General features: G+C 39.9%; 1 protein-coding gene across 1 annotated transcript in view; it reads right to left on the bottom strand.

Moving 5' to 3' along the window:
• The window catches only part of SND1 (staphylococcal nuclease and tudor domain containing 1), a 418,777-nt gene that overhangs the window by 387,268 nt on the left and 17,154 nt on the right, over window positions 1-14,355 (bottom strand). Inside the window, exon 2 of the mRNA XM_055307416.1 lies at window positions 1,012-1,161. Within this exon, the coding sequence (XP_055163391.1) occupies window positions 1,012-1,161 (150 nt within the window). The remainder of the gene's footprint in view (window positions 1-1,011; window positions 1,162-14,355) is intronic.

The following is a 14,355-nucleotide window of genomic DNA, read 5'->3' on the forward strand; positions in this document are numbered from 1 at the left end:
AAGACTAAACCATGCCAAATTTGGACTCACAGTTGTTGCTAGGAGAGTTCAAGCCAGACCAATAAGACAACAAGGTGGGCAGGCATTAGAGGCAGGGGAACAACAGCACAATGGAGGGGATGCTGGGACACAAGGTCAGAAGTCTCTCAAAGTACCATAACACAATGGTTCTTGACTACTAGGCCACAAGGTGCCTTGAGAAACCAATTAAAAACTCCCTTTCTTGGGGCGCCTGGGTGGCTCAGTTGGGTATGAGTCTGCCTATGGCTCAGGTCATGATCCCAGCTCCCCCCACCCCCCGCATCGGACTCTCTGCTCAGTAGGGAGCCTGCCTCTCCCTCTCCCTGCCACTCTGCCTATTTGTGCTCTCTTTCAAAAATCTTTAAAAAAAAAACAAAAACCTCCCTCCATTAACAATACATGTTTACACAAATCCTTGCAAACAATTTCAGGGGGTTCACAGATGCCTTTAGGGGTGCATGGATCCAAAATTGAGAATCTGTAATAAAGCACAGGCATGCAGTTTGTGACTACTTATGAAAGGAAGAGTCCCTGTTTGGACAAGTGATAAATCTCTCTGGAAGGAGACACAAGATACTAACAACATCATATGTTTCACTCTCTATCCTTCTGAATTTTGAACATGAAGAATTAAAACATAAATTAATAAATAAAAGAACTCTGCCATAATCAATGGCAACCTCAAATGACTGAGACGAAATAGTTCAACCTATGCCAAGAGAAGGAGTGAAAACATGGACAAACCTGAAAAGGCTCCTGGCTTATGGGAAAGGGTAGAAGAAAAAAGCCTGAGGCTGGGATTACTGCTAATGGTGGCGAATGTGTAAACCTACAAAAGTCATGTTGGGTTATGTCCAGAGTCATCATTCCTGTGACACAAAAATGCTCAAAGTATACACAGAAAGAAAGAGTATACAAACTTGCATCAAACTAGGAGACTCGGCTATAACCTGGGTCCACAGCTTCAGGGAAGCCTCTGGAAGCACCTACCTCATCAGGGGTATCCTTTGCATCAGGTTGTGTTGCAGCTGCCCGGCGGGCAAGATTTCCGGCTCGAATGTTGCTAAGGTTGATCTGCCTCTCCGGAGGAGGCCCACCACGAGGCTGCCCTCTGACAATGATGGCACAGCCTGAGAGGACCTACGGAGGGGGAGAAAAAGAAAATTAGTTGTCTGGAGGTAAGATCACTATAATATAAGTTGTTCACTTACTGTATCCCCAACATCTCAAACAGTACTTGGCCCCTTGGAGGCATTCATATATTCGTGGAGTGACTAAATGAATGGATTGTTTCTAATTGCATAAGAGAAATACCTACAGAAACATTGAGCCAGCTTCTGAAATGACAGACCCAGAAACAGAAGTAGGAATTAAGCAAACAATGGAGAAGTCATAAAATAAATAGACTGTTTGGGATAAAGAGGCATGTGAGACATGGAGATGAATGACCTTTGTAATTTCATCCCAGCAAGCACCACTACCCATGTTCTTTTCAATTATTAAGAAGTTAATGTCTTCCCATCCACACATCCCATTTTAGGATGGAAGCAAGTGATGGAAGGCCTTAGAAAAAAGGGAAGCTGAAGGAAGAAGCCCCTACAATCCATCAGCAAGGAGTTGAGTATGCCTAATGCTACACTTCCGTTGCAGACAGCACTCAGTCTAGACTAAGGGAGACATACAAAGTGATCTAGAAAATCCACGCTCTCCAGGAATAAAACAGAAAAATCAAAGAGGCATCTTACACTCCCAAGAACAGTAACACTTTTTATCTTTCTAATCAAAGGCACCAGGCATAGAACCCCCTTGCAAAAGAGCTCTGAAGCTCATTGGAATTTAACTTAAAATATTTGCAGGGGAGAAGAAGGGAGGATTTCAAGTGGGAGAAGAGAAGAAAAGCCATACAGAAAAAAAAAAGACAAATGTCACCCAAGCTATTAAAGTTGTCTTTGCTCAGCAAGGCACAATTTAATGAACAGATGGGCTCGAGCACTGGCTTCACTAGCTCTGAAAGACTCCCAATCTCACACTTCAAAACAAATAGCTGCTGAAAAACTAGTGGATAGAAGGTTAGAGAGTTCTGCCAATATAGAGCTCTATGGTAGACAATACCATGGAGTTCTCTGTAAAAGAAGGATGCTTGAAAAGGAAGGAACCCCTGTATACAGTTGCTTAACTAATATTTCTCCCTCATCTCTTTAATGCTTTAAATTGTGAAATATTAATATAAACACAGAAGCACATTTAAACACACACATACACATTAAAAAATAAGCATACAACTGAGTAAACAGCACCCAAGTAAAGGACTAGGAACACTGCTGGAACCTAGGCTCCCCTCTGTGCCCCCGTTTACTTATAGCCCCTTTCCCTGTCACCATTATGAAAACCCTTCCCTTGCTTTCCTGTACAGTTTTACCATCAATGTATACATCTCTACACAACATGGTTTCATTTTTCCTATTTCTGAACTCTATATAAATCAAGTCTACTGTGTGTGCCCTTTTGTCACTTGCTTCATCTGCCTTTTGTTTTTCTTGGCAAAACTCACCCATGCTAATGTAAAACGTGTTTATTCACTTTCATGGCTGTATATTTCACTGTATGAACAATTTATTCATCCATTCTACTACCTTTTTGCAGAAGCTGTTCAACAAACATACTTATTCCAATTTAAAAAAAAAAAAAAAACAGTGCTCTGATTAATGTCTCAGTATCCTCAATACCTTAAGCACACAAACCTTGGTCTAAATGGCTCTCCTCTGGCTACACCAGGACAACATATAATAAAAGACAGTCTTTCTTATCTAGTTACAAGTCATGCTCTTCATTTACCACCTTTCTGATCAAGTGTTACCAGCAATTAAATTCTATAGCTTCCAACCAGCCTTTGTAACCACCTCTCCTGAGAACCCATGCCCTAGGCCATCATCCCTAGGAACAGACATTCTAAAAAGACAAGCTCTCCAAGTGAAGCCAGGAAAGAACAGGTATACTAGAGCACAGGATTGCCTGGTGCTCCCAAAATGAGAAGCGCCAAAGGAAGTAAAGGAAAACAGCTTGGATGGGATTCGTTTATAGTCAAGTCTTCACAAGCAGCAGAAGCAAGAATAGCACATTGTAGAATACCTGTGCTTGAAATCATTCACACACAATTTCTGAATGGGGCTGAGGAGAGCCAAGCTACATACAGCATATAAACCAGAACATCTGTCCCCAGTGCCTGCTCTTCAGTTGTAGTCAACCTTTCACCGAAAGTAATAAGGCACTCTCAGGAGACCCAGTACTTTTCAGTGAGCCCAGCTGGAAAAGCTAAGGTCCATTTAGAAGAAAACCCATCTTAGCTAATCAAGGTAAACACAGATGAGTGAGCACTGATCTAGGCTAGAAAAAAAAAAATTTCTTATTTCTCAAGTCTGACCCAAAAAAACAACAAAAACAAATAAATAAAAAAACACTGAGAAGCTCAAGAACAGAACTGATGAGAAGAATCTCCTTTGTCCCTAAATATCAGAGGTGCTACCTCCAACGCTTCTATCTAGTAAACTAGATCCCTGGGGGGCAATGGGTCTATAAATATTACCCTGGCCCCAAAGAGGGCTGTGGCAAACAACTTGTGTACAGGAATTTTGCAAATTTTCCTACCTCCTCCTCAAGCTCTGAATGCTATTCTAAAGACTACTGTCAAAGTATCTTTGCACTATTGTGCCAAATATGCCATTCAGACAAGAGTCAATGCTTGGATTAATTTAATCAGAGAAAGAGGACTTTAACTTAACAGGTTGTTTGACCCCTTTTATACTACTGAGTATATAAATTCAAGTAGCAGGCATCAATACAACCTCCTAAGCGACAAGAATAGATACTCATCATGGCAGGCATTGCCATTCCTATTCCCCCAGGAGGAAAGGACACATGTACATCTTTCCAGTGAAACTTGCTCCCCCTCATCTAGCCATAGCCATGGTGGAGAAGCAGGAAAAGACTGCATCTGCAGACCATTAAGAAGAGCCCTATTTTGGGACGCCTGAGTTGCTTAGCGGTTAAAGCATCTGCCTTTGGCTCAGGGCATGATCCCAGGGTCCTGGGATCGAGTCCCAGCATCAGGCTCCCTGCATGGAGCCTGCTTCTCCTTCTGCCTATCTCTCTGTGTCTCTCCTGAATAAATAAAATCTTAAAAAAAAAAAAGAGAGAGAGAGAGAGAGAGAGAGACTATAAGAGCTCTATAAGAGCTATAAGAGAACTAGTTTCCTTCCTACTATTTACAGGAATAGAAATAGCATAAAGAAGGTGTAGTGTAGGGACACCTGGGTGGCTCAGCGGTTGAGTGTCTGCCTCCAGCTCAGGAGGTGATTCCGGAGTTCCGGGATCAAGTCCCACATCAGGCTTCCTGAATGGAGCCTGCTTCTCCTCCCTATGCCTATGTCTCTGCCTCTCTCTGTATCTCTCATGAAAAAGTAAATAAAATCTTGGAAAAAAAAAAAAAAACAGGTGTAGTGTCTCCATTTCACTTTCTAAGGTTTGTTAAACTCCTTTCACCTGTCTTATTTCCCAATAGTCTTTACTAAAGTTCCTCCTCAATTAAAAAAAAAAAAAAATTTTTTTTTTAGAAGGAATGGGGGCAGAGGGGGGCAGAGTGAGGGAGAGAGAGAATCCCAAGCAGGTTCCACGCCCAGCATGGAGCCCAATGCAGGGCTTGATCTCACAACCCTGAGATCATGACCTGAGCTGAAATCAAGAGTTGGACATTTAACCAACTGAGCCCCCCAGGTCCCCCTCAATAAAAATATTTTAATGGCCTTCTCTTATCCAAGGTTCCTCACCAAATAAACCCAAGGAGAAATAGCTTTTGGTGGGAGAAAAAAAAAAAAAAACTTAAAGGGTGTTTAAAAACGAAAAAGACCAAATTATATATTTGATATTTATATATCAAATTTAACTTGTATCTCCTATAGCACACCAAAATAAATCATTTTTCCTCCCTGAAAGACCTGACATCTAAGTAGGTAATTGTTATTGTATTCGCTGACTGATTCATTTATTACATCAATGCAAATTTGAATGCCTACTATGTGCCAGGTATTGTTCTAGGCAAGTGACATATTCAGGGAATAAGACAGATAAAAATACCTACTCTTAAAGAGCTGACATTCCAGTAAGAGGAGACAAACAATAAACATAACAAGTAAATAAAATATATTGTTTATTCAGAATTTAAAGTCAGAAGAAAAATGTTAAGATTGAGAGGAAACTGTCACAGACAATTGTTCTGCCAAAGCTGTACTGATCCATGTTGCAAACTTTCATAGATGCAGTAATTATCCTTAATTGCTAATTTATAGAGCATAGAAAGCAAATCCTATGTAAACTGCTTTACCCAATTATATTAATAAAATGACATACTCTACTCTAGAAAAACGATCTTAGCCCTACCTGATACAGCAGGTTTGTGAAAACAGCTGTCACAATGAATCAGTTTCATTGAGGTTATGGATTAGACATTTCTCAGCTCTGCCAATAAAGGTTGCAAAGGGACTGGTTTGATTCAGAAGACCTGGCTTCAGGGCACAAGTTGGACGGTGACAAAGGCTGAAACAAGCCAGCTAAGTAGGAAAATAGGGACTCGAACTATTCAAACTCACTTACAGGCTTACGGGGAGATTTACCTACAGTGAAACATTTTATGAGCAGCCACTAAAATGTTGCCCAGCAACAGAATACCACATTAAACCTTTACTAGATCCTGATAGATGATTTGGTGCATTTAACTCTTAAACCTCCAGACCACAGATAGAAAACTTATACAAAACTCTAACCATGCTATATACTTAGGGCAAAGAAAGTGACAGTACAGAAATCCATTTAGGTAGGGGGCAGCTGGGTGGCACAGTTGGTTAAGTATCCAACTCTTGGTTTCGGCTCAGGTCATGATCTTGGGAGTCATGAGACTAAGCCCCACGTCAGTCTCTACACTCAGCAAGGAGCATGCTTGGGCTCCTCTCTCCCTCTCCTGTACCTCCCCCCAACATACTCACTCTCATGGCAGTCCCTCTCTTTCAAATGAATAAATAAATCTTTAGGGGAAAAAAAGAAATCCATTTAGTATGACAATAAAACCAGTATTCTTTTCACAGTACCAAGAGTAAAAATTATCTTGGCCTGGGAATTGAATCTTATTACTTGAGAACATCTGATTAAGGTCTGCGAGGACAACCAGCTTAACAGATAAGTCTGTTGAGATTCAAGAGGAATATCTTAGCAAGACCCACCAATATGAAGACCTAATATAAAGAAAAAGGGCACCCACCTGAACACTAATAGATTACCAAAAAGGCCTAAAATAAACCCATATGTTTATGGCCAAATGATTTTCAAAAAGGATGCCAAGATAATGCAGTTGGGAAAGAATCTTCAACAAAAATGGGCCAAGAAAACAGTATCTGTGTGCAAAAGAATGAAATTGGACCTCTACCTCACATCTCATACAAAACTTAGCTCAGAAAATAGCCAATTTAAATATAGGAGTTAAACTACAAAACCTTTAGAAAAAAATATATATATGATAAATCTTCATGACCTTGGATTAGGCAATAGTTTCTAAGATATGATGCCATCTTGCAAAGCACAAGCAACTAAAAACAAGATAAACTGGGCATTAAAATTTAAAACCAGTGACTCAATGGACACTATTAAAGAAGTGAAAACACAATATTCACAAAACATATCTGACAAAAGTCCAGTATCTAGAAAAAGGAATTACTATAACTCAATTTTTTAAAAATGCAATTAAGGGGGATCCCTGGGTGGCTCAGCGGTTTGGCGCCTGCCTTTGGCCCAGGTGCAATCCTGGAGTCCCGGGATCAAGTCCCACGTCGGGCTCCCAGCATGGAGCCTGCTTCTCCCTCCTCCTGTGTCTCTGCCTCTTTCTCTCTCTCTCTCTCTCTCTCTCTCTCTCTCTCTCTCTCTCTCTCTCATTCATAAATAAATAAATAAATAAATAAATAAATAAATAAATCTTTAGAAATGAATGAATGAATGAATGAATAAATAAATAAATAAATAAAGCAATTAAAAATGGGGAAAAGATTTTAATACTTACCCAAAGAAGATATATAAATGATCAATAAGTACATGAAAAAAATACTCACATCATTAGTCATGGGAAAATGCAAACCAAAGCCACAATGACATGCCACTTCACAGCCACTAGGATAGCTATAATCAAGACAGACACCAACAATTGTTCACAAGGATGTGGAGAAATCAGAACCTACCTACATTGTTGGTTGATAATCACCAACCTAGATCGTTGATGATGCAGTCATTCTGGAAAACAGTCTGGGAGTCCCTCAAAATTAAACAAAGCATTATCACTGACCTAGCAATTCCACTCCTAAGTATATACCCAAGAGAATATGACCACACAAAAGCTTGTATACAAATGTTATTCCAACATTGTCCATAAGAGCCAAAAACAGTGGAAACAACCCAAATGTCCTTCAAGTGATGAATGGATAAATAAAATGTGGTATATCCATAAAATGGATTATTATTCGGAAATAAGAAATGAAGTACCGATACTATAACATGCATGAACCTTGAAAACATTACAATAAGTAAAACAAGCAGGCAGAAAAAGCCACATATTTCTGATTTCATTTAAATAAAATGTCTAGAACAGGCAAATCCATAGAAAGGATTAGTGGGTTCCCAAGGGCTGGAGAGAGGGAAGCTAATGGGTATAGGGCTTATCTTTTCAGTACTGATGAAAATGTTCTAGAATTTGACAGCAGAGAACATTATGTAAATACAGTAAAAGCCGCTGAATTGTATACTTTAAAAGGGTGAATTTTATGGTATGTGAATTTATTTCAAAAAAAAATTTTAACATCCAACATGGAAGTACAAAAACATGAGGACATTAAGATGTACGCTTCACTACAGAGCATTTCCATACCTAGCAGGAAGATCAGATGCTTAACTGACCAACACTAACAAAAATACGTTAAAAAGACAGTTGACTCAGAACCCAAAGTGAGGTATGGTGACCCACCAAAGAATGAAGGGCTACGGTATACTTTCAAGTCCACTACAAATAACAAGGTAGAAAAGTCACAGGAAGAAAGCAGAAGTTCAATGAAATCTACAAAACTCTAAAAGTGAAGAAAAGAATATAAGCTTTTTCTGAGAAACACTACAGCAAAGAGAATGAACTCCTTTCCCTCTGTGGCACAGAAAGAAGAACCAGGAAAGTCACTGGGCTGAAAGAGCCACAGTGCCATCTGGGAGCCTGCAACTGCCACAACCGTAGCTGCACACACAGGGACTACATGTCAGAATGACAAAGCAGCAGGCCAGGAACCCTTCCCTGGACAAGGCATTTTCTCTACCTAAAAATACCATCAGGGGATGGGGAAGGAGCTGCTGTGGATCAGATAAGAAAACCTTTAGTAGATACACTTTCATGAAGCAAAAAACTTCTATTAAAAAAAAAAAAAAACAGAATTAAAGAGTAACTGAAGAGAAACTAAACTGGGGGAAATTTCAGGAAGTATATCAAAAAAAGCTTCTTGGCAGCCACAGCTGTTGCCTCCACAAGAATCATCATCACTTGAAAACTAAAAAGTCACTGAGACAAAGAGCAACCAATCCCAAAAGAACATAAGCTGTGTGGTCTCGGAGGTCTTTCCCAGAATACCTGCCAACAAGCCAACTCTTTCTGGCAAGAGCAGAAGGAAACCTAAATTAGAGGCCCAGCATTCAAACACACTGAACTGGAAGCCCATGGCCTCATGACAAGCCATTTCACTTGCTCTGGGCACACCAGTACATTTAGCAGAGACGAGCGTTAAGTAAGTGGCTGCTCCCCAGAATAGCTATACCACAAACTGGCCCTCAGTTTGAAAATTGGGGAGTTCACATCTCAGAGGGACTAGAACAATCATCTACAGATAAGCAGCAGCTAAAGAGAACATCTAATCTGGGTCATTTTAGAGATGAAAAATCTGCAAGCAAAAGAGGCAAAATGACTTTTGTGGACAGTAAAGTATGGATGGCCGAGCAAGGACTAGAACATGAAGTCCCCAAATCCTGATGTTCCACTACGCCACCACACGTTAGAATAAAAGTATCTGGGGAGCTGACGTCTATTAAAGAAGTATCTTAAGTTACCTACGGATTAAATCTAAGGTTACCTACTGATTAAATCTTTTCCCCCAATTACAATCTCCATTTATATGTGTCAGCAGAGCAAGTGTCAAAGACTAAGTCACTAAGCAAGTAAAGCTTCCATGAGCCAGTTGCTCAAAATCAAACCAACATTTGTTAAATACCACCATATGCAAGACAAGCAGAGACTTAAGACTCCAATATTACAAAAGAACACCCAAAAAGGAAACACAAAGGAAGAAAACTCCAGGATGATAAAACAGAATTGGCAAACTACACCCGACTGACCAAATCCATGCTACCGCCTGCTTTTTGTACAACCCATGAGCTAAAAATGGCTTTTACATTTTTAAATGGTTGGGGGGGGGGGGGAATCGAAAGGGTATTATTATGTAACATTTGAAAAGAGTATGAAATTCAAATTTCAGCATCCATAAATAAAGTTTTATTGGAATACGGCCAGGATCATTTGTCTATGGCTGCTTTCACATTGGAAGCAGAGTTGAACAGCTTCAACAGAAACCGTATGGCCTACAAAGCCTAAAATATTTACTACCTGGCCCTTTACAAAGTCAGTTTGCCAACCTCTGATATATTATGACAAGGAAGTGAGATGAAAACTAGTCTTATGGTAGTCTAAGTAGCAAGTGCACAACAAAAATAAATTCTGGACTATCACTTCAAGTTATACAAACTGCTCCTTTTTGTAATCAGAGAAGGGACAGAGGTATGTGGCAATAAAAATTTAGTTTTCGAATCAAATCAGTATCAGTGGTGATCTTTGAAAGTTACTGCCTCTATTTGCCTCAGTTTCCCCACTTATAAATATTCATAAAATATATAATACCCACAAGAATTGTTATGAAATCTAAGTAAGAATAAAAGCATTTAGCATAAAAAAAAAAGCATTTAGCATAGAAGCTGGCCAAAAGACCTAATAAATAACAGCCAATATTGTTTAAGAAATGGCTCAGGGGTGCCTGGGTGGCTCAGTGAACTAAGCGCCCTACTCTTGATTTTGACTCAGATCATGATGTCAGGGTTGTGAGATTGTGCTCCGTATCAGACCGCACTCAGTGGGGAGTCTGCTTGGAATTCTCTCTCCCTCTGCCCCTACACACTCTCCACTTTGTAAAATAAATAATTAAATCTTTAAAGAGCAAGAAATGACTCAAAGTGTGGTCTCAAGTAAAGATTGTAAGAGTATGTACAATAGAAAAAGGTAGGGCAGCCTGGGTGGCTCAGTGGTTTAGCACCGCTTTCAGCCCGGTGAGTGATCCTGGAGACCCAGGATTGAGTCCCACGTTGGGCTCCCTGCATGAAGCCTGCTTCTCCCTCTGCCTGTCTGTGTCTGTGCCCCTCTCTCTGTGTCTCTCATGAATAAATAAATAAAATCTTTTAAAAAGAAAAAAATAGAAAAAGGTAGACATTTCCTCCAGGGGTATAGAAGTAAATATCAAAATCATGGAAAATTCACCAACAACTGAATTCAATCAGAAAGGATTAAATAATCCATAATTTTTTGAATTATTAAAACCCAAAATTCTCCTATTTATCAGCTAAGATACCCTCAGTGTAGGAAAGTAGATTTAAGTGCTTATGTCAGAATCTTTGTCCTCAGAGATAAAGGTAAATTAGTATCATAATGTACATCTGCACTGAACTTTATCCCTAACCAAGTGTGGTGGCACCCATAGCCTCAGAGGACGATGAACTCTGAAATCAGTCTTGAGTCTGAAAACAAACTTAAGTAAAAATCATTCCTAGCACTGTGATATTCCCTCACATATAAATGAGGTCAATACTACTATTCTCTGAGTTGTTAGGATGACTAAGTGAGAGGCCTCACAGTCCCTGACACTAACAGGTACTCAGTGAAAGTTATATAGGTACATTGGTCTCTCTTCCCTTCCCTCCCTACCCTCCACCTCCTTCATCCTCACAACAATGCTCGGAAGAAGCTGAGCAGGCACTGTTATCCACATCTTACAATGGAGGAAACTGTGGCACAGTCATGATGGCAGCAGAGCTAGAACCCAGGTTTTCCCAGTACATTTTCAGTAAACCCCAAATGCTAAATATATGAGAACTGTGAGTCCAAAAATTGGTTGGCTGGGGTTGGTGGTAGGCAAAGTAGGTGAAGAGAGTCAAAAAGGTACAAACTTCTAATTAAAAATACATAAGCCATGAAGATGTCACATACAGCATGGCAACTATAGATAATAATACTGTACTGCAGATTTGAAAGCTGCTAAGAGAGATCTTAAAAGATCACAAGAAAAAAAGTTTTGTAACTATGTATGGTGACAGATGCTGACTAGACATTGTGGTAATATTTTACAATATACAGTCAGGCTATTATGATATATTAGTTTCAGGTATACAACAATTATATGTTAAAAAAAATTGGTAGCTTATATAAAGCACCAAGGTTATAGCTTACTCCTCCACAAATAAAATCTCCCCATGAAAGAAATGACTCCATCTCTGGGAAGCCTGTACCAGGACTATCCCCAGAATGATGGTCCTCTGCAGCACCAAGTCCTTGCTACTCGTGTGCTCTACTCTTGTCAAGGACCCAGAGATCAAGACAATTACTCAGAAAAAAGAACTCAGGAAGAACTATATGGCAGGCAAACAGGAGTGTCATTTCAGAGAAATCCATTCCAGTTGTCAAGAGAAAACTTCAAAGTAAGCAACAGTCACATGTGAAAACTGGCAAAAGAAGAAAAATTAATTGACTTCAGAACATAAAAGAGTATCACTAAAGGACTTGGATGTCTGGTTGTGGTCAAGTAGTCAGACTATGTTAAAGGTAAAGGAAAATTACTGCAGTGACCAGGGCTTCTTGTTGATTTCACAGTTTAAATTTAAAATGGCCCCCTAGGTGTAGTCCTGAAGTGTTCTTAAGCACAAAGAAAGATGTTGTGATGTGCCTTACAGAGAAAATGCTAGATTAAATTTCACTCGGGCATGAGTATATATTAAAATAAGGCATCTTTAAGCACAAGCACATATGGAACAAGGTCAGCTGTCTATCATTTGATGATAATGTGATGACCAGAGGCTTGCAGGAATCTAAACCTGTATTTCTCATAGGAGAGATGGTTCAGTATTCTCTAGTTCAGTGTTTGCAACTTCACAGAACCTAACTACCATGAATAACGACTGTAATAAACACAGAGAGAATGACAGGGCAATTGGGGACCCTGGATGAAGGGAACACAGAAATTGTCTGTACTACCCTCACAATATTTATGTAAGTTTGAAATTTTTCAAAATAAAGTTTTAAAAAATTTTTAGGTGCTAAACATACTACAGGCTGCCCTAGGCCTACAAAACAATCACTAAAACTAGATCTCACGGTAGTTCTGAAGTTGGTGGTTGTCTTGCTCCTCACCTCCCTCCCTCTCCTGCTCTATGCATACAACACTAAGAAAATAAATGTCAAATTGTTATTATGTTGCAAGGACCACATCTTTTGACATGAGCCATTCACTTCTTCACAAAATAAAATGCTTTAAAATCACAGAATCCAAACCTCCTCTGAGCACACAGTTCAAAAAGGCTATTGCAACCAAAAAGCATCTCTTGGGTTTTAGAGAGTCTCTCTTTCTTCCTATGCTGGTAGGGATTTTAAAAACTTACATGTGTGATCTAATTAGATTTAATATTCAGAAAAGTCAAAAACTCCTTAATGTCTCAAAAGTTTTAAGAAACAACTGATGGGAATTCAGTTATGGGGGAATCTTTGGGTGGCTCTGCGGTTTAGCACCTGCCTTCAGCCCAGGGCATGATCCTGGAGTCCTGGGATCAAGTCCCACATCGGGCACCCTGCATGGAGCCTGCTTCTTCCTCTGCCTGTGTCTCTACCTCTCTTTCTCTCTCTCTCTCTCTCTGTCTCTCATGAATAAATTTTAAAAAAAAGAAAAAGAAAACTGATGGGAATACAGTTATAATAATTGAGAACGTTCTATAAGAAACAAGAACTCCACACACATTTTTGTTTTCAGTGAAGCCTTGTAATCTTGGTTATAATTTCTTTACCCCTCAGAGTGGGCTGCCTTTATTATAAACAATGCCTGAGTACCCCACGCTAATCTAGAAGGGGTCTTTTGGGAGATGCCAAAAGAAATTCTCCGTTAATAATGTAAGACATTATTGGATTTTCTTTTGTTCTTAACCACAACCTAAATTTCCTCCTCCCATCCTCCATACATTTGGCCTTCTCTACAAAGTAGGTTGTGATGGAAGGACAGAGTAGGATTTTCACCTGGCATGTGGAGGGGACAGGAGAAGACTCTCTACTGCTAATCAACTATAGCTACAAACACTCAACAGTGATAGCACTGCAGCCACCATGGCTACAGACTGGAGGAAAAAATAACCCAGTCCAGTCCCATGATCTTTCAAATGAAATAAAAGAATAAAAAAGGCAAAAGTGAGGAGGATGCACAGGAAGCCTCTGAAAAAAACTACAGAGCAGCAATGACTTGAGAGCTTGTTAGAAATGCAGACACTCCAGTTCAACCTAGGACCTACTGAATCAGACTCTGCATTTCAATAAGATCCTTGAGTGATGGGTTTGCACAATAAAGTTTTATTAATTCCGGATCTCTATCCCCAAACTGCCTGGCTCAGGAGCATGTTCTCCAGCAAATTCAGCTTACATGGTTTCCTCAAAGAGGCGTACCCAATCTCCACACTGGGTCAGACAGACTTGCTATATGTGCTGAGTACTCTGTATACTTCTTCCCATGGGATATATCACAACGCTAGAGTTGTTTAGTACTAGTTTTCCTCTTGAAGCTACAAGATCTATGAGGATGGGGCATGTGAGTGGCTCAGTGGTTGAGTGTCTGCCTTCAGCTAAGGTTGTGATCCTGGGGTCCTGGACACTCCCCACCAGGACCCTGCTTCTCTCCCTCTGCGTAGGTCTCTGCCTCTCTCTTGGTGTCTCTCATGACTAGGTAAATAAAATCTTTCAAGAAAAAACAAAAACAAGATCTAGGAGGACAAGGACCAGGTCTACCCTACTTATCCTAATAGCTCCAGAGCCCAGAACAAGACAGGAGACAAAGTAAGCATTCAGTTTATTTTTTAATAAATGAGTGCCTCTACCATGTAAAAGCACAATGCCAGACTCTGAACATCAAGTCATGGTCC

Source organism: Nyctereutes procyonoides, unplaced genomic scaffold (assembly GCF_905146905.1).
Source record: "Nyctereutes procyonoides isolate TBG_1078 unplaced genomic scaffold, NYPRO_anot_genome, whole genome shotgun sequence".
NCBI lineage: Eukaryota > Metazoa > Chordata > Mammalia > Carnivora > Canidae > Nyctereutes > Nyctereutes procyonoides.